Source organism: Salvelinus fontinalis, chromosome 16 (assembly GCF_029448725.1).
Source record: "Salvelinus fontinalis isolate EN_2023a chromosome 16, ASM2944872v1, whole genome shotgun sequence".
NCBI lineage: Eukaryota > Metazoa > Chordata > Actinopteri > Salmoniformes > Salmonidae > Salvelinus > Salvelinus fontinalis.
The window spans coordinates 33,930,442-33,952,123 of NC_074680.1; the positions used below are offsets into that span (position 1 = coordinate 33,930,442).

General features: G+C 43.1%; 1 protein-coding gene across 2 annotated transcripts in view; it reads right to left on the reverse strand.

The window, feature by feature from the left end:
* Nucleotides 1–19,178, reverse strand: part of LOC129813054 (uncharacterized protein C14orf132) — a 76,044-nt gene extending 56,866 nt beyond the window's left edge. Inside the window, exon 1 of one of the 2 annotated variants that reach the window (XM_055865199.1) lies at nt 18,551–19,178. In XM_055865199.1, coding sequence (XP_055721174.1) covers nt 18,551–18,577 — 27 coding nt within the window. In that variant the 5' untranslated portion in view covers nt 18,578–19,178. Of the gene's footprint in view, nt 1–17,835; nt 17,903–18,550 lie in introns of those variants that run through there. The other variant, XM_055865200.1, reaches the window with a different exon arrangement.
* Nucleotides 19,179–21,682: the final 2,504 nt, after the last annotated feature.

The window sequence follows — 21,682 nt, forward strand, 5'->3', positions numbered from 1 at the left end:
GAGGGAGCATGTAATTGGCACACTGACTGCAGGATTGTCAACCAGAGCTGTTGCGAGAAAATGTCACCATTAGCCACCTCCAACGTCATTTTAGAGAATTTGGCAGTACATCCATCCAGCCTCACAAACGCAGACGACGTGTAACCATGCCAGCCCAGGACTGCCACATCCGGCTTCTTCACCTGACGTCTGAGACAAGCCACCCGGAGAGTTGATGAAACTGTGAATTTCTACACAAACTGTCTTCAGTAACTGACTTCAGTGGGCAAATGCTCAACTTTGATGGCCACTGGCACTCTGGAGATGAGATGTGTGCTTTTCACGGATTAATCCTGGTTTCAACTGTACCGGGCAGATGGTAGACAGCGTGTATGGCATCGTGTGGGCGAGCAGTTTGCTGATATCAACGATGTGATGGTACAGTATGGGCAGGCATAAGCTACGGACAACGAACACAATTGCATTTTATTGATTGCAATTTGAATGATTGATTGCAATTTGAATGCACAGAGATATCATGACGAGATCCTGAGGCCTATTGTCGTGCCATTCATCCGCTGCCATCACCTCATGTTTCAGCATGATAATGAATGGCCCCATGTCGCAAGGATCTGTACACAATTCCTGAAAGCGGAAAATGTCCCAGTTCTTCCATGGTCTGTCCCCAGACATGTCACCCATTGTGCTTGTTTGAGATGCTCTGGATCGACGTGTACGACATCGTTTTCCAGTTCCCGCCAATATCCAGCAATTCCACACAGCCATTGAAGAGTGGGACAACATTCCACAGGCCACAATCAACATCCTGATGAACTTTATGTGAAGGAGATGTGTGCACTGTATGAGGCAAATTGGGGTCACACCAGATACTTACTTTTTTTTGTGAGGTAGCTGTGACCAACAGATGCATATCTGTATTCCCAGTAATGTGAAATCCATAGATTAGGGCCTAATGAATTCATTTAAATTGACTGATTTCCTTATATGAATTGAAACTCTGTAAAATCTTTCAGCCCAATGCATTTGCCAAGGCATGACCAACCTCAGCCATGTGTGAACTGTATATTTACCATATCCTTTCCTTCATTTAATCCAAAATATGACTCATTCAAGTGATGAAAAGAGGTTTAGGAACTTAAACTTGTCCAAAAAGGAAGTGAACATACCCCTATCCCCAAAACTAATACCAAATGCTGACTGTAGAAACTTTTTAAAGCTATGGGGATGGGGAGAATGTCTCTCCCCAGTTTGTCAGCACAGACAAGCCTGAGGAGATGCCCAAAGGGCTGAAGAGTGCTGCCTGAAGTCATAGGGTTATGGCTTGATGGAGTCTGTATGGCTCTGTGTGACAGATCAGTCACTGGGGCCATGAATCCGGCTGACTCTACAGGACCAGCATGGTCTCTTCAGCACTTACACCCCAACATGGAACCACGCTTAAAACATTAGCCCTGCATCACTGAGTGACTGACACCTCAGCTTACTCTTTATCAACGATGATGAAATTCTATCTCTTTGGCTCAAGTTCTGCTGTAATATGGCCAAACAATATGGCTATTTATAGTGATCTTATAGAGTATATTTATTATGAAAATTATATGGCATATTGCTTTAATTATATTGTGTTAATAATCTTAAGCAGTGTTTGTAGGTTATGGGATGTATCATTTCATAATTGTCTGTTGTAGACAGCAGGCAGCGTTATCGCTCTCAACTTAGCATTCAAGAGTCATGGTGTTATGATTGCTGCCTATTAATCCATGTCCTGTAATGCTTGAGGATGCCTATACTTTTGATCTAATGAAGTATTCCCTTTTAATTTAAAATTACTGAGGCGGAGCCACCATATGCAAATAGTTTATGAAACACAAAAGAATGCATTGTTTGAGCACTTCTATTGAAGGACATTTTACATTTTTACTATGAGATTCTGCTCACCCCTTTCATCAAATAGAATGAACAGTGGCAACTTTGGGTTACCTAAACTCACTGAACTTGAGCACTGAAATATACAGTATAGGGAAAAAGACAACCTTTGATTTATGCCTGCGACCTTCAGGCTGAGGAGGTCTTGTTGTGTGGTGGGCATCAAAAGTGCTCTCCCTTCAATGCATAATGCATAGCACATGTTACAAGAACAATCAACAATTAATTATTTGCTTGAAGCTTTACTGAAAAGTATGTCAAAGACCCCAGCCACCCCAGTCATAGACTGTTCTCCCTACTAACGCATGGCAAGCGGTACCGGAGTGCCAAGTCTAGGACAAAAAGGCTTCTCAACAGTTTTTACCCCCAAGCCATAAGACTCCAGGACAGGTAATCAAATGGCTACCCGGACTATTTGCGAACCCCTCTTTTACGCTGCTGCTATTCTCTGTTTATCATATATGCATAGTCACTTAAACTATACATTAATGTACATACTACCTCAATTGGCCCGACCAACCAGTGCCCCCGCACATTGGCTAACCGGGCTATCTGCATTGTGTCCTGCCACCCACCATCCGACAACCCCTCTTTTACGCTACTGCTACTCTCTGTTCATCATACACTGCTCAAAAAAAATAAAGGGAACACTAAAATAACACATCCTAGATCTGAATGAATGAAATATTCTTATTAAATACTTTTTTCTTTACATAGTTGAATGTGCTGACAACAAAATCACACAAAAATTATCAATGGAAATCAAATGTATCAACCCATGGAGGTCTGGATTTGGAGTCACACTCAAAATTAAAGTGGACAACCACACTACAGGCTGATCCAACTTTGATGTAATGTCCTTAAAACAAGTCAAAATGAGGCTCAGTAGTGTGTGTGGCCTCCACGTGCCTGTATGACCTCCCTACAATGCCTGGGCATGCTCCTGATGAGGTGGCGGATGGTCTCCTGAGGGATCTCCTCCCAGACCTGGACTAAAGCATCTGACAACTCCTGGACAGTTTGTGGTGCAACGTGGCGTTGGTGGATGGAGCGAGACATGATGTCCCAGATGTGCTCAATTGGATTCAGGTCTGGGGAACGGGCGGGCCAGTCCATAGCATCAATGCCTTCCTCTTGCAGGAACTGCTGACACACTCCAGCCACATGAGGTCTAGCATTGTCTTGCATTAGGAGGAACCCAAGGCCAACCGCACAAGCATATGGTCTCACAAGGGGTCTGAGGATCTCATCTCGGTACCTAATGGCAGTCAGGCTACCTCTGGCGAGCACATGGAGGGCTGTGCGGCCCCCCAAAGAAATGCCACCCCACACCATGACTGACCCACCGCCAAACCGGTCATGCTGGAGGATGTTGCAGGCAGCAGAACGTTCTCCACGGCGTCTCCAGACTCTGTCACGTCTGTCACATGTGCGCATGTGCTCAGTGTGAACCTGCTTTCATCTGTGAAGAGCACAGGGCGCCAGTGGTGAATTTGCCAATCTTGGTGTTCTCTGGCAAATGCCAAACGTCCTGCGCGGTGTTGGGCTGTAAGCACAACCCCCACCTGTGGACGTCGGGCCCTCATACCACCCTCATGGAGTCTGTTTCTGACCGTTTGAGCAGACACATGCACATTTGTGGCCTGCTGGAGGTCATTTTGCAGGGCTCTGGCAGTGCTCCTTCTCCTCCTCCTTGCACAAAGGCGGAGGTAGCGGTCCTGCTGCTGGGTTTTTGCCCTCCTATGGCCTCCTCCACGTCTCCTGATGTACTGGCCTGTCTCCTGGTAGCGCCTCCATGCTCTGGACACTACGTTGACAGACACAGCAAACCTTCTTGCCACAGCTCGCATTGATGTGCCATCCTGGATGAGCTGCACTACCTGAGCCACCTGTGTGGGTTGTAGACTCCGTCTCATGCTACCACTAGAGTGAAAGCACCACCAGCATTCAAAAGTGACCAAAACATCAGCCAGGAAGCATAGGAACTGAGAAGTGGTCTGTGGTCACCACCTGCAGAACCACTCCTTTATTGGGGGTGTCTTGCTAATTGCCTATAATTTCCACCTTTTGTCTATTCCATTTGCACAACAGCATGTGAAATTTATTGTCAATCAGTGTTGCTTCCTAAGTGGACAGTTTGATTTCACAGAAGTGTGATTGACTTGGAGTTACATTGTGTTGTTTAAGTGTTCCCTTTATTTTTTTGAGCAGTGTATATGAATAGTCACTTTAACCATATCTACATGTACATACTACCTCAATCAGCCCGACTAACCGGTGCCTGTATGCAGCCTCGCTACTGTTAAAGCCTCGCTACTGTATATATCCTCGCTACTGCTATTTTTCACTGTCTTTTTACTGTTGTTTTTATTTTTTTACTTACCTATTGTTCACATAATACCTTTCTTGCACTGTTGGTTGAGCCTGTAAGTAAGCATTTCACTGTAAGGTCTATATACCTGTTGTATTCAGCACACGTGACAAATAAACTTTGATTTGATTCTCCTCAATTATGAATAAATAATTGTGTACAATGTTATCTCTGTTCACATGTCCCATGCTTAGGCTATTCTCTGTTATTTACTCCCTGTGATAGACTACACCATAGAATTATGTACTAGACTAATTTAATCTCTGTGGAACATGACCCCAGCCCCTCCCCACCACCTACCACTATCTACTGCTGGACAAAATCCCCAGCAAAATCTGCAGCCAGCATTAGACAAGTTCAGCTTTTCTAGAACTTCTATTCTCTGTAGGAAAGAGACTTATGACGGCATCAATTACATTTTGGAGATGAAGTGGATGTAGAAGGTCCCTCGGTTTTCAGGCAGTGCCGGTATACTGAGATGGATGGACAAAAAAGCACCCGTGTTCTCATTGCAAAGTCAATCTTCAAGACTCCAAGGACTTCTGCTCGCATTTGTTCTGGCACGCCATTACGGGGCCACTCAAAGCTTGGAATTAGCTTCACCTCCATTAAATTAGCCTGTCCATTCTGAGAAAAGCATGTTCATAAAAGTCCAGCATGCTGAGTCTGCTTTAGTGGGATTAAAACAGACTGTTTGAGGGACAGATAGCATGAATTGTGTGAAAATGACAGTAACCTTCCAGAGTCAGAGCACTACTGTATGAGACTTTAACTAACTCACATTTGATGCATACAGTAGAACAATGTCTGTACTTTCCATTGAAAGCATTTTAATTCAGTCAGTTCAATCTATGAACTGAATGGCCCTTAAGAGAACAATGGGAACTTTTTCATTCATTAATTTAATTCTGTGTGTTATCTTCTGAATTGGCTGAATTAAAATGGAATACAACTAGCAACAGGTAACTGCCAAAATAAAGGAAACACCAATATGTGACCGACTGCCTTGATCCAGTTTTTTACATTGGATATAAGCAGAAACACAGAACTACAAAATGGTATATCATACACTGCATTTGAGGAACAATGGGAAAGTAATTCTGCTTTGAAAGTTGATAAACTTGTATCCTCACTTTTGAGAAAATGGCCATTGAATTTTTTGTACTTACTGGAGAGCTCTTCTTTGTCTACACCCATTCAGCATCGTTCACACCATTTTAAGCTTTAGCACCACCCATATCTTTAAGCGTTGATCCGAGCATTCTGTCCGAACAACAGCAGTCAAGCACCCAAGCTAACTGGCTAATGTTGGCTAGCTTGCTAGCTACTTCCAGACACAAATGAGAGAACAGCTCACTGACCATTTTACTCACCCTAGCAGAGCTGGTTAGGCTGCTTTTATGTTATCCAGAGGGTTGGTGACTACAACTGTGTTGCTGGCAACAACTTAAGCTATTTTTCCAAAGTTTACTGACACCGGCCTTATTCAATGGTGTTGAACGTTTGTAAATTAGTCAGTTATTCTGCACTCTGGCACACTCAGACGAGAGTGCTCTGAAATCGGAGTGGATAGCCACAGCCAATTTACCAGCTATGTCTATCAACAGTTGTCGCAGTGACATTCTATTGAAATGGTTACTTGCATGGTGGAGTCTTTTCTTAAGACATGTCGCTAGCTAGGTAAATAATGAACCATAATCCCAACTCATTTACTACCCTGCATGAATCTGCACATAGCTAACAAACCCGGTTCAATGTTAGCTACCTAAAATTAGGCTATAACTAGCAAAGCAAATGGCTCTGAGATACAGATCATACATGTAACTTTAGCAAGCCAGACAGCTAAAAGTACAGTTTAACTTGAAATTAAAATTACTTTCTGTTAACATTAGAAACATGTATTATCTGAAAATGTAGCTAGCTAGATTATTTTACCCGTATGCATCATGGATGGACGCTTATCCCTGTCACGGATGCCATAGTTGCCCTTAATATGAAGATGTAACCCGGAGACAAGTTTTTTCTCCATCTCCTTAGCTATCATACTGTAATTCCACTGACTTCAAAACTTGGTCCTCCAGAAAGTGGAGAGCAACACTTATGCAGTTCTACTATGCAATATATTTAAAAATAAGCCACGTTAGACAGGATTACCTACACATACTGACCAGCTCAAATAGACAGAAGCAGGCTATATGGCAGACAAACTTAAATTAATCTCTCGGCATGTCCAAACCACTCATTATGTCAGCCAATCATGGCTAGGAAGGTTGCTGGCTTTTTCTGTGGCTAAACCAACTAGGCTCGTAATTTAACAATTTTATTCATATTTACAGATGGCACACACGTTTGTTATTAAGGCACATGAAAGTTCACATGTTCCAGAAGGCATTTCCGACAAAAACGCATTTCGATAAAAAAGTTTACGTTTAAATGGCTCTCCTGTAAAGTAGTGCCGCGACATACGCCAAGTTTCTTGAAACAAGTCACATATAAAGTGTCTTAATAGGGTGTTGGGCCACTACGACCCAGAACAGCTTCAATGCACATTGGCATAGATTGTACAAGTGTCTGGAACTCTATTTGAGGGATGCGACACTATTCTTCCACGAGAAATTTCATTATTTGGTGTTTTGTTGATGGTGGTGGAAAATGCTTTCTCAGGCACCAACTGGGTTGAGATCTGGTGACTGATATGGCCATGGCATATGGTTTACATCGTTCTCATGCTCATCAAACCCTGTGTATGGCAGCATTGTCATCCTATGGGGGCATGGACATGGTAGCCAAAGTAAGGGCCAAAATAATGGCCTTCCCAGCAAGATGGGTCGTTAATTGCTCAATTAACTAAGGAACCACACCTGTGTGGAAGCACCTGCTTTCAATATACTTTGTATATTACTCAAGTGTTTCCATTATTTTGTCAGTTACCTTTATGTCTAATTGACAAATGAGTAATAATGATGCTATTGAGACTATGACTAATTATAGCTTACATTTTTTAACAGATGTACACTACCGTTCAAAAGTTTGGGCTCACTTAGAAATGTCCCGAGAAATTAAGACTATTCCTTGCGAGAAACTGACAAGAAACTGAAGATCTCGTACAACGCTGTGTACTATTCCCAACACAGAATAGCGCAAACTGGCTCCAACCAGAATAGAAAGAGGAGTGGGAGGCCCCGGTGCACAACTGGGCAAGAGGACAAGTACATTAGAGTGTGTAGTTTGAGAAACAGACGCCTCACAAGTCCTCAACTGGCAGCTTCTGTAACGGCGGTCCTCCTCCTCTTCAACCGAAAAGGAGGAGTAGTGAGGGAACCAAAATGCAGCGTAGTTTGAAGACATAATTTATTAAAGAATAACACGAAAACACGAACTTGACTAATAAACTAACAAAACAACAAAACGGTGTAGACAGACCTGGACGACGGACTCATATAACACGAATAACGCACGAACAGGGAAAATAGCCTACACATAAATTAACGATGAACAAACAAACCGAAACAGTCCCGTATGGTGCGACAAACACAGACACAGGAGACAACCACCCACAACGAACACTGTGAAACAACCTACCTAAATATGACTCTTAATTAGAGGAACGCCAAACACCTGCCTCTAATTAAGAGCCATACCAGGCAACCCATAAACCAACATAGAAACAGAAAACATAGAATGCCCACCCAAACTCACGTCCTGACTAACTAACACATACAACAAACTAACAGAAATAGGTCAGGAACGTGACATAACCCCCCCCATAAGGTGCGAACTCCGGGCGCACCAGCACAAAGTCTAGGGGAGGGTCTGGGTGGGCATCTGACCACGGTGGTGGCTCAGGCTCCGGGCGAGGTCCCCACCCCACCATAGTCAATCCCAGCTTCCATTTCCCCCTATGAATGACCACCCTCATCTTACCCCCACTAAATCCTTTTGGTAACATCGACACCAGGGGCAGCACCGGGACAGAGGGATAGCTCAGGACAGAGGGATAGCTCAGGACAGAGGGATAGATCAGGATAGTAAGGTAACTCACGATAGAAAGGTAGCTCAGGATAGAGGGGCAACTCCGGACTGAAAGGCAGCTCCGGACAGAGAGACAGCTCTGGACTGACGGGCAGTTCTGAATAAATAGCCGCTCTGGGCTAAGGGAAAGCTCATGACTGGCTGACGGCTCTGGACGCTCATGGCTGGCTGACGGCTCTGGACGCTCATGGCTGGCTGACGGCTCTGGACGCTCATGGCTGGCTGACGGCTCTGGACGCTCATGGCTGGCTGACGGCTCTGGACGCTCATGGCTGGCTGACGGCTCTGGACGCTCATGGCTGGCTGAAGGCTCTGGACGCTCATGGCTGGCTGACGGCTCTGGACGCTCATGGCTCACTGACGGCTCTGGCAGATCCTGTCTGGTTGGCGGCTCTGGCAGATCCTGTCTGGTTGGCGGTTCTGGCAGATCGTGTCTGGTTGGCGGCTCTGGCAGATCCTGTCTAGTTGGCGGCTCTGGCAGATCCTGACTGACGACTGGCTCTAGCGGCTCCCGACTGACTATCGGCTCTGACGGCTCGGGACAGACGGGCGGCTCTAATGGCTCGGGACAGACGGATGGCTCAGACGGCGCTGGGGAGACGGATGGCTCAGACGGCGCTGGGGAGACGGATGGCTCAGATGGCGCTGCGGAGACGGATGGCTCAGACTGCTCCTGTCTGGCGGAAGGCTCTGGCTGCTCCTGTCTGGCGGAAGGCTCTGTAGGCTCATGGCAGACGGGCAGCTTTGCAGGCTCATGGCAGACAGGCAGTTCATGCGCCGTTGGGCAAAAGGCAGACTCTGGCCGGCTGAGACGCACTGTAGGCTTGGTGCGTGGTGCCGGAACTGGAGGCACCTGACTGAGGACACGCACTTCAAGCCTAGTGCGGGGAGCAGGGACAGGGCACACTGACCTCTCGAAGCGCACTATATGCCTGGTACGTGGTACCGGACTGAGGGTACACACCTCAGGACGAGTGCGGGGAGAAACAACAGTGTGCACAGGACTTAGGAGACGCACATGTGGCTTAGTGCGCGGTGCCGGAACTGGAGGCACCTGACTGAGACCACGCACTTCAAGCCTAGTGCGGGGAGCAGGGACAGGGCACACTGACCTCTCGAAGCGCACTATATGCCTGGTACGTGGTACCGGACTGAGGGCACGCACCTCAGGACGAGTGCGGGGAGAAACAACAGTGTGCACAGGACTTAGGAGACGCACATGTGGCTTAGTGCGCGGTGCCGGAACTGGAGGCACTGGGCTGGAGACACGCACCATAGGGAGAGTGCGTGGAGGAGGAACAGGGCTCTGAAAACGCACTGGAAGCCTGGTGCGTAGTGTAGGCACTGGTGGTACTGGGCTGGGGCGGGGAGGTAGTGCCGGAAATACCGGACCGTGCAGGCGTACTGGCTCCCTTGAGCACCGAGCCTGCCCAACCTTACCTGGTTGAATGCTCCCCGTAGCCCGACCAGTGCGGGGAGGTGGAATAACCCGCACCGGGCTATGTAGGCAAACCGGGGACACCATGCGTAAGGCTGGTGCCATGTAAGCCGGCCCGAGGAGACGCACTGGAGACCAGACTCGTTGAGCCGGCCTCATGACACCTGGCTCAATGCCCAATCTAGCCCTACCAGTGCGGGGAGGTGGAATAACCCGCACTGGGCTATGCACTCGTACAGGAGACACCGTGCGCTCTACTGCGTAACACGGCGTCTGCCCGTACTCCCGCTCTCCACGGTAAACCTGGGAAGTGGGCGCAGGTCTCCTACCTGCCCTCGGCCCACTACCTCTTAGCCCCCCCCCCCAAGAATTTTTTGGGGTCTCCTCTCGGGCTTCCAGCCACGTCTCCTTGCTGCCTCCTCATACCACCGCCTCTCTGCTTTCGCTGCCTCCAGCTCAGCTTTGGGGCGGCGATATTCCCCTGGTTGAGCCCAAGGACCTTTTCCATCCAGCTCATCCTCCCAAGTCCAGTAGTCCTGTGTATAATCCTGCTCGAACTCACGCCGCCTGGTTCTGGATCGGTGGGTGGTTCTGTAACGGCGGTCCTCCTCCTCTTCAACCGAAAAGGAGGAGTAGTGAGGGAACCAAAATGCAGCGTAGTTTGAAGACATAATTTATTAAAGAATAACACGAAAACACGAACTTGACTAATAAACTAACAAAACAACAAAACGGTGTAGACAGACCTGGACGACGGACTCATATAACACGAATAACGCACGAACAGGGAAAATAGCCTACACATAAATTAACGATGAACAAACAAACCGAAACAGTCCCGTATGGTGCGACAAACACAGACACAGGAGACAACCACCCACAACGAACACTGTGAAACAACCTACCTAAATATGACTCTTAATTAGAGGAACGCCAAACACCTGCCTCTAATTAAGAGCCATACCAGGCAACCCATAAACCAACATAGAAACAGAAAACATAGAATGCCCACCCAAACTCACGTCCTGACCAACTAACACATACAACAAACTAACAGAAATAGGTCAGGAACGTGACAGCTTCATTAAATAGTACCCGCAAAACACCAGTTTCAACATCAACAGTGAGGAGGCAACTCCGGGATGCTCCAAAATAAAAGCTTGCATTTACACAGGACAAACATACAGTGGGGTTCAACATCATTGGATCCCTTGATAAAGCTGAGCACAAAAGACTGTATAAAATACACAATACAAATACTGAGCTTAAACCTGTTTGGGCTGCAAGCTGAATATTGAAAAAACTGGAAAATATGTGCACATTTTCAAACGGCCTCCTAAGAAACTTTTTATTTTACAATATGCATATATTTACTACTGTTGGATAGATAACAGTCTATAGTTTCTAAAAAGGTTTGAATTGTTTCTCTAAGTCGAACAGAAATATTTTTACAGCCATTTTCCCAGCCGAATTGAGATTTCCAAAATGCGATGTGTCTCTTTAAGACCTTGTCTATAAAAGGCCATTAGACTTAGGACCATAGAAACACGTCACACGCCTTCATCAGGCTGTAATGCGGAAGTGAGAATTGAAAGCAGTCGAATATCTCGTCCATGGACTGAATAACACACCTTCTTGTAAGACCTGCGCAGTTAAAAAAAAATTCCGGGCGCGAAGCATAATTTGGTCGCGGCTTCTGGAAGAAGGTAACGGTGAATATGATCTCTGACTACGATATTATTTGATACATGTCACAAAATCATCCTAAAGTATGTTTTTTCAATATACTTTAATTATATTATTGCAATTTATTCTGGACTTTAGATGTGATACGACGGAAGAATTTTTTGAAGAAAGGCAGAGTAGCGCCGCAATGCTATTGTGCTTGCTAACCAAAGAGGGAAATAATTTGTTCTGGAACCCAACTAAAGACTCTACTGGACATTGGACCCCGTTACAACATTCTGATGGAATATCAACAAAGATAAGGACCCAATTTGGGATGCTTTTTCATATATCTGTCGAACTGTGCTGTGCTAACTGGGCTAACTGTGCTAGGCTAGCGCTTGACCAATGCTAGTGCTGCCTTATGCTAGCTTATGTTGTTAGCTAATATAACGATATATTGTGTTTTCGCTGTAAAACACTTCAAAAATCGGAAATGTTGGCTTTATTCACACGATATCTGTCTTTCATTAGCTATCCACCATATGTTTTTCTGAAATGTTTTATGAGGTGTAATTAGTAGCCGACGTTGGTGTATGTATTTTCTCTGGCTACTCCAGTCTGGATTCAGACTCTAGCTATGTGTTAGCATTTATGGTAGCATCAATGTAAAACTGATTTATAGCTAAAATATGCACTTTTTATGAACAAAACATAGATTTATTGTGTAACATGTTATATGACTGTCATCTGAGGTAGTTTTTTCTGGGTTCTTTAGGTTGGTTTTAGTTTATTTCGGTTGGCTTGTGCATGCTACTTGAATCATAATTCATACATCATAATCATATCCATACGTGTCTGTCCACTTTTGTATTTGGTGGTGAGCTAACATAAATATATGTGGTGTTTTCTCTGTAAAACATTTAAAAAATCGGACATGTTGGCTGGATTGACAAGATGTTTATCTTTCAAATGCTGTATTGGACTTGTTAATGTGTAAAAGTTAAATATTTTTAAAAAATAGATTTTGAATTTCGCGCCCTGCAGCTGTTGTCATTTTCGTTCCGATTTCGGGCTTGCAGCCCAAACAGATGTATGCAAAAAAAGTTAAGCAGTTATTTGTCACATTTGACTGTGAAAACCTAGCAGTACAACTTATTTCTCAGAGAGAGAGGTGGCTATGTAGCGTTTTGCTACAAAACATTATTTGTCTCTCTGAAATGAAACCATCAATAGATAGATTTTAAACAAATACAAGTCTGTCATTGAACAACCCCATGCCATGATTAGATGATGAAAGAGAAAGAGATTTTGTTTAAGAATTTCTTTCAAATCTGCGCTTATGGACTGCCCTTCAATGGTGCTCTAGTCCGGAAAATGTTGATTTAGTGGTAAATTAACCATTGCTTTGTGGATTGGGGTTATTGTCTTGCTGGAAGATCCACTTGTGGCCAAGTTTCAGCCTCTTGGCAGAGGACACCAGGTGTTTGGCTAAAATGTCCTGGTACTGGCTAAAGTGCATGATGCCGTTGACCTTAACTTCTCTAGGGTAGGGGGCAGCATTCGGAATTTTGGATGAAATGCATGCCCAAATTAAACTGCCTGCTTGTTGGGCCCAGAAGATATGATATGCATATAACTGGTAGATTTGGATAGAAAACACTCTAAAGTTTCCAAAACTGTTAAAATAGTGTCTGTGAGTATAACAGAACTGATTTGGCAGGCGAAAATCTGAGAAAAATCAATTTGGGAAGTTGCTTTTTGGGGGGTTTTGTAGTTTTCTATTCAATGCCATTACAGTATCCATTGACTTAGGACTCAAATTGCAGTTTCTATGCCTTCCACTAGATGTCAACAGTCTTTAGAAATTGTTTCAGGCTTGTATTCTGAAAAATGAGGAAGTAAGAGCAGTCTGAATGAGTGGACCCTAAAGTGTCAGAGCTTTTTCATGCGCGAGACCGAGAGAGTGCCTTTCTTGTTTACCTTTTAAATTGACGACGTTATTGTCCGGTTGAAATAATATTGATACAGGAAGGGGATGAGAGGAAGACTACCTTCAACATGGCCAGCGGCCACTACGAATACCTGATCATGCTATTTGGACTTACCATTAAAGTAATACTTTAAAAAATGTGTCACCACTGAGTACCACATTACCGGGGAGTTTTTCAGGATAAAAAAGAAACGGAATGGAGCTAAGCTGTCACGCCCTGACCTTAGAGATCCTTATTATTCTCTATGTTTGGTTAGGTCAGGGTGTGACTCGGGTGGGAAAATCTATGTTTTCTATTTCTTTGTGTTTTTGATGGTTCCCAATCAGAGGCAGCTGTCTATCGTTGTCTCTGATTGGGGATCATATATAAGTTGTCATTTTCCTTTTGGGTTTTGTGGGATCTTGTTTTCTTTTAAGTGTTTTTTCCTGACAGTACTGTGCGCTTTTGTTTTTGATTTTGCTGTTTGTTGGTGTCATCAATAAATATACGATGTACGAGTACCACGCTGCGCCTTGGTCTCCTTCTCCCAACGAGAGCCGTAAACATAAGCACAGTCCAAATCCTAGAGGAAAACCTGGTTCTGTCTGCTTTCCACCAGACACTGGGAGATGAATTTGTCTTTCAGCAGAACAATAACCTAATACACAAGGTCAAATCTACACTGGAGTTGCTAACCAAGAAGACACTAAATATTGCCAAGTTACAGTTTAGACTTAAATCTGTTTGAAAATCTATGGCAAGACCTGAAAATGGTTGTCTAACAATGATCAAGAATTTTGAAAACAATAATGGGGAAATGTTGCACAATCCAGGTGTGAAAAGCTCTTAGAGATTCACGCAGAAAGACTCACAGCTAGAATCTCTGACAATGGTGCTTCTACAAACTTAGGCATGACATACCAGCAACAAATGCTGCCACTACACATCTAAGTATAACTGATTCAATTATGAAAGACAAGCATTGTAATTTTGGATTCTGTAAAGTGAGTGTGGAAGAGGTGAAAAAATTATTGTTGTCTATCAACAATGACAAGCCACCGGGGTCTGACAACTTGGATGGAAAATTACTGAGGTTAATAGCAGACGATATTGCCACTATCTTCAATCTAAGCCTACTAGAAAGTGTGTGCCCTCAGGCCTGGAGGGAAGCAAAAGTAATTCTGCTACCTAAGAATAGTAAAGCCCCCTTTACTGGCTCAAATAGCCGACCAATCAGCCCGTTGCCAACCCTTAGTCAACTTTTTGAATTTTTTTGTTGTTAACCAGATACAACGCTATTTTACTGTAAACAAATCGACAACAGACTTTCAGCACGCGTATAGGGAAGGACATTGAACAAGCACGGCACTTACACAAATTACTGATGATTAGCTGAGAGAAATTGATGATAAAAGACTGAGGGAGCCGTTTTGTTCCCTCAGGCCTGGAGGGAAGCAAAAGTAATTCCGCTACCTAAGACTTCAGTGCAGCTTTTGACATTATCGATCATAGTCTGCTGGTAGAAAAACATACATGTTATGGCTTTACACCCCCTGCTATATTGTGGATAAAGAAATACCTGTCTAACAGAAGACAGAGGGTGTTCTTTAATGAAAGCCTCTCCAACATAATCCAGGTAAAATCAGGAATTCCCCCATGGCAGCTGTCTAAGCCCCTTACTTTTTTCAATCTTTACTAACGACATTCCACTGGCTTTGAGTAAAGAGTTGCAGTTAGTTTCAGAATGGGTGGCAAGGAATAAGTTAGTCCTAAATATTTAAAAAACTAAAATCATTGTATTTGGGACAAATCATTCACTAAACCTCAACTAAACTAAATAAATAATGTGGAAATCGAGCAAGTTGAGATGACTAAAATGCTTGGAGTAACCCTGGATTGTAAACCATCACGGTCAAAACATGTTGATACAACAGCAACTAAGATGGGGGAAAGTCTGTCCATAATAAAGTCTGCTCTGCATTTTTAACAACACTATAAACAAGGCAGGTCCTACAGGCCCTAGTTTTGTTGCACCTGGACTATTTTTGAGTTGTGTGGTCAGGTGCCACAGAGGGACCTCAGAAAATTACAATTGGCTTAGAACAGGGCAGCACGGCTGGCCCTTAAATGTACACAGAGAGCTAATATTAATAATATGCATGTCAATCTCTCATGGCTCAAAGTGGAAGAGAGATTAACTTCATCATTACTTGTTTTTGTAAGAAGTGTTGACATGCTGAATACACCGAGGTGTCTGTTTAAACTACTAGCACACAGCTCGGACACCCATGCATACCCCACAAGACATGTTACCAAAGGTCTCTTCACTGTCCCCAAGTCCAGAACAGACTATGGGAGGTGCACAGTACCACATAGAGCCATGGCTACATGGAACTCTATTCCACATCAGGTAACTGATGCAAGCAGTAGAATCATAAAAAAAACAAGATAAAAATACACCTAAAGGAACAGCGGGGATTGTGAAGAGACACAGACACAGCCACAGACATACATACACATGATAAGACACGCACTCTACACAGACGTACACATGGATTTTGTATTGTAGATAAGTGATAGTAAAGTAGTGGCCTGAAGGAAATGTAATGTCATGTAATATTATTTCCATTTACAAATACAATGGAAAGTATCAACTCAGGGGTGTGAATACTTATGTAAATTAGATATTTCTGTGTTGAATTTTCAATACATTTTCTAAAAACAGGTTTTCAGTTAATATGGTGTATTGTGTGTAGATGTGAGGGAAAAAAAGACAATTTTGATCAACTTTGAATTCCGGATGCAACAGAACAAAATGTGGAATAAGTCAAGGGGTATGAATATTTTCAGAAGGCACTGTATGTGATCATATACAAATGTATGCAAGGTTTGAAGTAATTATGTTTTAGTCAAATAATATATTTGTTTGGGCTTCTTGCGGTCAATTTGAAATCTAAAAATATGTTTTTATTATGTTCCCGGCACCCTGACCATCCACTCAAGAACAAACCGGCCCGCGGCTGAATCTAGTTGATGATCCCTGGTCTATGGTGTAGTCTCCTATAGCCTACTTCAGTGATGTAAATGTGCAAGATAGTTTCCTTCCACCATATTTTTTGCACCAGTCTCTGCACTTTTTAAATCCAAGTCACATTGAGATTGACTTCATGACTTAAACCTAAGCTGACCCATCACCGTATGTATTACTGCCCCCCAGTTGTAAGAAGTGACATCCCAAAAAACACTATAGGCTTACAACACAGTAGGCATGCTTTCTATACCTAACCCTAAAGCTAAATCTGAAACTAAATAATATAAAAACTAAATATATATAACTATAACTATAAATATAAACGATCAAATCAGGTCTAAACACTTACTGAAACTAAACTGCATTTAAAATTAAAAACTAATAGAAATAAAAATGAATGTAAAAACACAAAACTACACAGAGACTAATCTGAAACTGTTCCACATGTCAGTAGCAATATAGTTGACAACAGACAAACGCAGATAGGCAGCCTGCCCTTGTAATGGTCAATTCAATATGCATTGAAATGAACTAGACAATAACAAGGATTTCCAACATGTATTCTAGGGTCTATCTGTCAATAGAACTAGCCTAATCTCCCAAAACATCTGTATTTTGGACATACTGCTAAAAATGAGTGACAAATAGGCCGCAACATGTAAAGTGTTGGACGCATGTTTCATGAGCTGAAATAAAAGTTCCCAGAAATGTTGTATATGCAACAAAATGCTTCTTTCTCTCAAAATGTGTGCACAAATTTGTTTACACCCCTGTTAGTGAGCATTTCCCCTTTGCCAAGATAATCCATCCACCTGACAGGTGTGGTATGTCAAGAAGCAGAAGCTGACAGCATGATCATTGCACAGGTGCACCTTGTGCTGGGGACAATGAAATGCCTGTGGCTAGAGAAGTGTATGTTCATAAACCGCCACCAACGTTGTTTTAGAGAATTTGGTAGTACGTCCAACCGGCCTCACAACTGCAGACCACGCCAGCCCAGGACCTACACGTCCAGCTCCTTCACCTCCGGGGGGGGGGGCTGAGGTCTGTAATAAAGTCCTTTTGTGGGGGAAAAAAACTCATTTTGGGTTTCATGTGAAATCCATAGATTAGGGCCTAATTTATTTATTTCAATTGACTGATTTCCTTCTATGAACTGTAACCCGGTAAAATCTTTGAAATTGTTGCATGTTGTGTATATATTTTGTTCAGTATATCTTTACCTATCTTAACATAAACTAAATGTGTCATCAATTTCTAACACTAAAAACTAAAATTGTATATCCCACGCCCTCATATTTTATAAAACAAAAGTTAAGACAGGCGTTCGCTTTTCATCCACTTGTTTCCAAACAGCCTAAATCCCTTTCTGACACATAAACACAGTGCATATTCTTACCTGTGCAGCCATAAATGACAGATCCATACTGTTGCTCTAGTCTAGTCAAACCAACTACGCACCCAAAGAGAAATGGAAAATGGGTGAATAGTTTATCTTATTCCCAAAAAGATCATTGGTCTTTTTGCACACAGCGGTCTTCAGGATCTGTATAATTGCACGTGAAATACATGTTGTTGACAATTTAAAAAAAATGTTTAATACATTTTTATATCACTTTGTAACACAATAACACGTGAAGAAATCCAAGGGGTCTGAATACTTTTGCAAGGCACTATATACATCTCATTGGAGTTGAGTTGCGAGGCTTGGTAGCTAACTTGATTTTTCTTACAAGTTAAAAAGCATTGGATCCGTGTAAATCAGGGCAGAACTACTCTCCCCTTGCATTTAAAATTTCAAGTTGAAGGCCGACTGCGGTACTCTAGGCATTGTTTCCAGAAAACAGGATCCCCCATTATAGTGAATGTGGAAATGGCGATCTTCATGGTCAATATTCGTGGACATAAACAAAATATATATCGAGCAACATCATTATACCAATAATTGCTTCTATTTCACTAGATTTATGTCCTTGAACCTATTACAACAATTAAATATACCACGCCCTCAATTTTGATAATACAAAAGTTAAGACAGGCGTTCGCTTTTCATCCACTTGTTTCCAAACAGCCTAAACCCCTTTTTGACACATAAACACAGCGCATATTCTTACCTGTGCAGCCATAAATGACAGATCCATACTGTTGCTCTAGTCAAACCAACTACGCACCCAAAAAGAGATGGAAAAATGGTTGACTAGTTCATCTTATTCCCCAAAAGATCATTGGTCTTTTTGCGCCCAGCGGTTTTCAGGATCTTTCTACTTTAACGTGAAATACACATCGAGCAATTACATAGAAAGGGCAATTGTGTGACGAGAGATGGATTTGACTGGTCTTTAGGTCGACATCTGCGCGAGCAAAGAGCGGGAGAGTGGATGTGAGCTTGAGAGACAGCACGAGAAGAGAACATTGAATGATGCTGCTGTTCACTGAGTTCTCGAAGCCTATATGGATGGAGGCGGGTGATCAACGGCTATAGACTGCTCTTCTGTCTCTGTCTCTTTTGCTCTCTCTCTCTCTCAATTAGATTCCTACTTTTACACAGTTTTACGCAGCTAGAATCGATTACCTCTCGCGTTAGCTGTCACCGCACAAACTCACGTGCCCGATCATGTCGTTGTCCTGACCGATATTTTACAGTGACACAGACTAGGCTACAAAAGAAAACGACAGGTAAATTCGATTTTTTTCTCCAATATTCCCATGAAGTTCATTGATTCAGAGAAGACCTAGTCTATATAATCTGCCTACCTGCTTGAGTCAGATGTACAGCCTGGTCTCAGAGCAAACCGTATAATATTTTACTTAAATCTGTGCAATTCTTTTTAGTACAGCATGTTACTTTGTGTTAATTGATTTTACATTGGCCTACGTAAATCCGGGACACTCAAATTAATATGATATGTTACGATTGGTGTAGCATATCATATCATAAAGCAATGGAATGTAATATACTAAAGCAGTCTAATGTAATATATCATACAAAAGCAGCCAAAAGTAATTATATCATACTAAACAATCAAGATGTAGAATACTATACGTCCTACAATTCATAGTATATTGTAGAACCGCTATTTCATTAGTAGGCCAATGTAATATAAACTCAGCAAAAAAAGAAACGTCCTCTCACTGTCAACTGCGTTTATTTTCATCAAATTTAACATGTGTAGATATTTGTATGAACATAACAAGATTCAACAACTGACACATAAACTGAACAAGGTCCACAGACATGTGACTAACAGAAATGGAATTTGTGACCCTGAACAAAGGGGGTGGGGGGTCAAATTCAAAAGTAACAGTCAGTTACAATGCATTAAGTACTGCAGTGCCTCTCCTCCTCATGGACTGTGCCAGATTTGCCCGTTCTTGCTGTGAGATGTTACCCCACTCTTCCACCAAGGCACCTGCAAGTTCCCGGACATTTCTGGGGGGAATGGCCCTAGCCCTCACCCTCTGATCCAACAGGGCCCAGACGTGCTCAATGGGATTGAGATCCGGACTCTTCACTGGCCATGGCCTCCAAATCGATCCCGCTCCAGAGTACAGGCCTCGGTGTAACGCTCATTTCTTCGACGATAAATGCAAATCCGACCATCACCTCTGGTGAGACAAAATCGCGATTCGTCAGTGAAGAGCATTTTTGGCCAGTCCTGTCTAGGGACGGTGGGTTTGTGCCCATAGGCGACGTTGTTGCCGGTGATGTCTGGTGGCGACCTGCCTTACAACAGGCCTACAAACCCTCAGTCCAGCCTCTTGCGGACAGTCTGAGCACTGATGGAGGGATTGTGCGTTCCTGGTGTAAATCGGGCAGTTGTTGTTGCCATCCTGTACCTGTCCCGCAGGTGTGATGTTCGGATGTACCGATCCTGTGCAGGTGTTTGTTGCACGTGGTCTGCCACTGCGAGAACGATCAGCTGTCCATCCTGTCTCACTGTAGCGCTGTCTTAGGCGTCTCACAGTACGAATATTGCAATTTATTGCCCTGGCCACATCTGCAATTGCATGTTTATGGTTCATTGAACAAGCATGGGCAACAATGTTTTAACCTTTTACAATGAAGATCTGTGAAGTTATTTGGATTTTTACGAATTATCGTTGAATGACAGGGTCCTGAAAAAGGGATGTTTCTTTTTATGCTGAGTTTATATATTTTACATATAATCTTTATCTAGCTAGGCAACTCAGTTAAGAGCCATTGGGCCAATTGTGGGCCAATTGTGTGCCACCCAATCACTGCTGGATGTGATACAACTTGTAATTGAACCAGGGACTGTGGTGATGCCTCTTGCACTGAGATGCAGTGCTTTAGACCACTGCGCTTCTCGGGAGCCCGAATATAAACTAATGTAAAGTAACATAGTATACTGAATGGAGTGGTGCAGATTTTAGTAAAATATAATGCATTTTGCTCTGAGACCACGTTGAAATGTAGACAATACACGTTTGGACAGTAGCCTACTCACTGTCACTGTTGATATTTATAATGTGATGGGTATCTGCAAATACTCATTAACTAGAAACCTTAGTTTTGGATAATAATTTGCTATGGATTTCAAGTGTCATCCATCAGAATTCTAGATTTATTTTTATTTTTACGGGCACCCTGAGTGGTGCTGTGGTCTAAGTCACTGCATCTCAGTACAAGAGGTATCACTCCCTGGTTCAAATCCAGGCTGAATCACATCCGGCCATGATAGGGAGTCCCATAGTGCGGTGCACAATTGGCTGGGGTAGGCCGTCATTGTAAATAAGAATTTGTTCTTAACTGACTTGCCTAGTTAAAGAAAGGTTGAATGAGACACCTATGATAACCTGCAGAAAATCCATGGCTATGGTAATCAAAGAGTAAAATAAGCAATGGAACTACCTTTGACTGGGAGGCATACTCAAATCAAATCAAATTTGTGCACAATTTGTGCACAAGATTTCCTCTTTCACCACTGGCGTAATGCAGTTTCTCTGGACCCACTGCAAGGTCGGGGCTAGCTGCAATAATGTCATTACTTGTTCAGTAAAGTTGGAAATTCAAACATTGCAGATTGTATAAAAAATTTGATACAACAGCATTCTGTCATCGTCGTAATGAGGCAGAGTGAACCAAGGCGCAGCGTGAGAGAAATACATATTTTTATTATGAAGACGACAAACAAACAAAAACAACAAACAGACGACCGTGAAGCTCTACAAACAAAATAGTGCTGACACTAAACACTACACAGAGACAATTACCCACATTAACC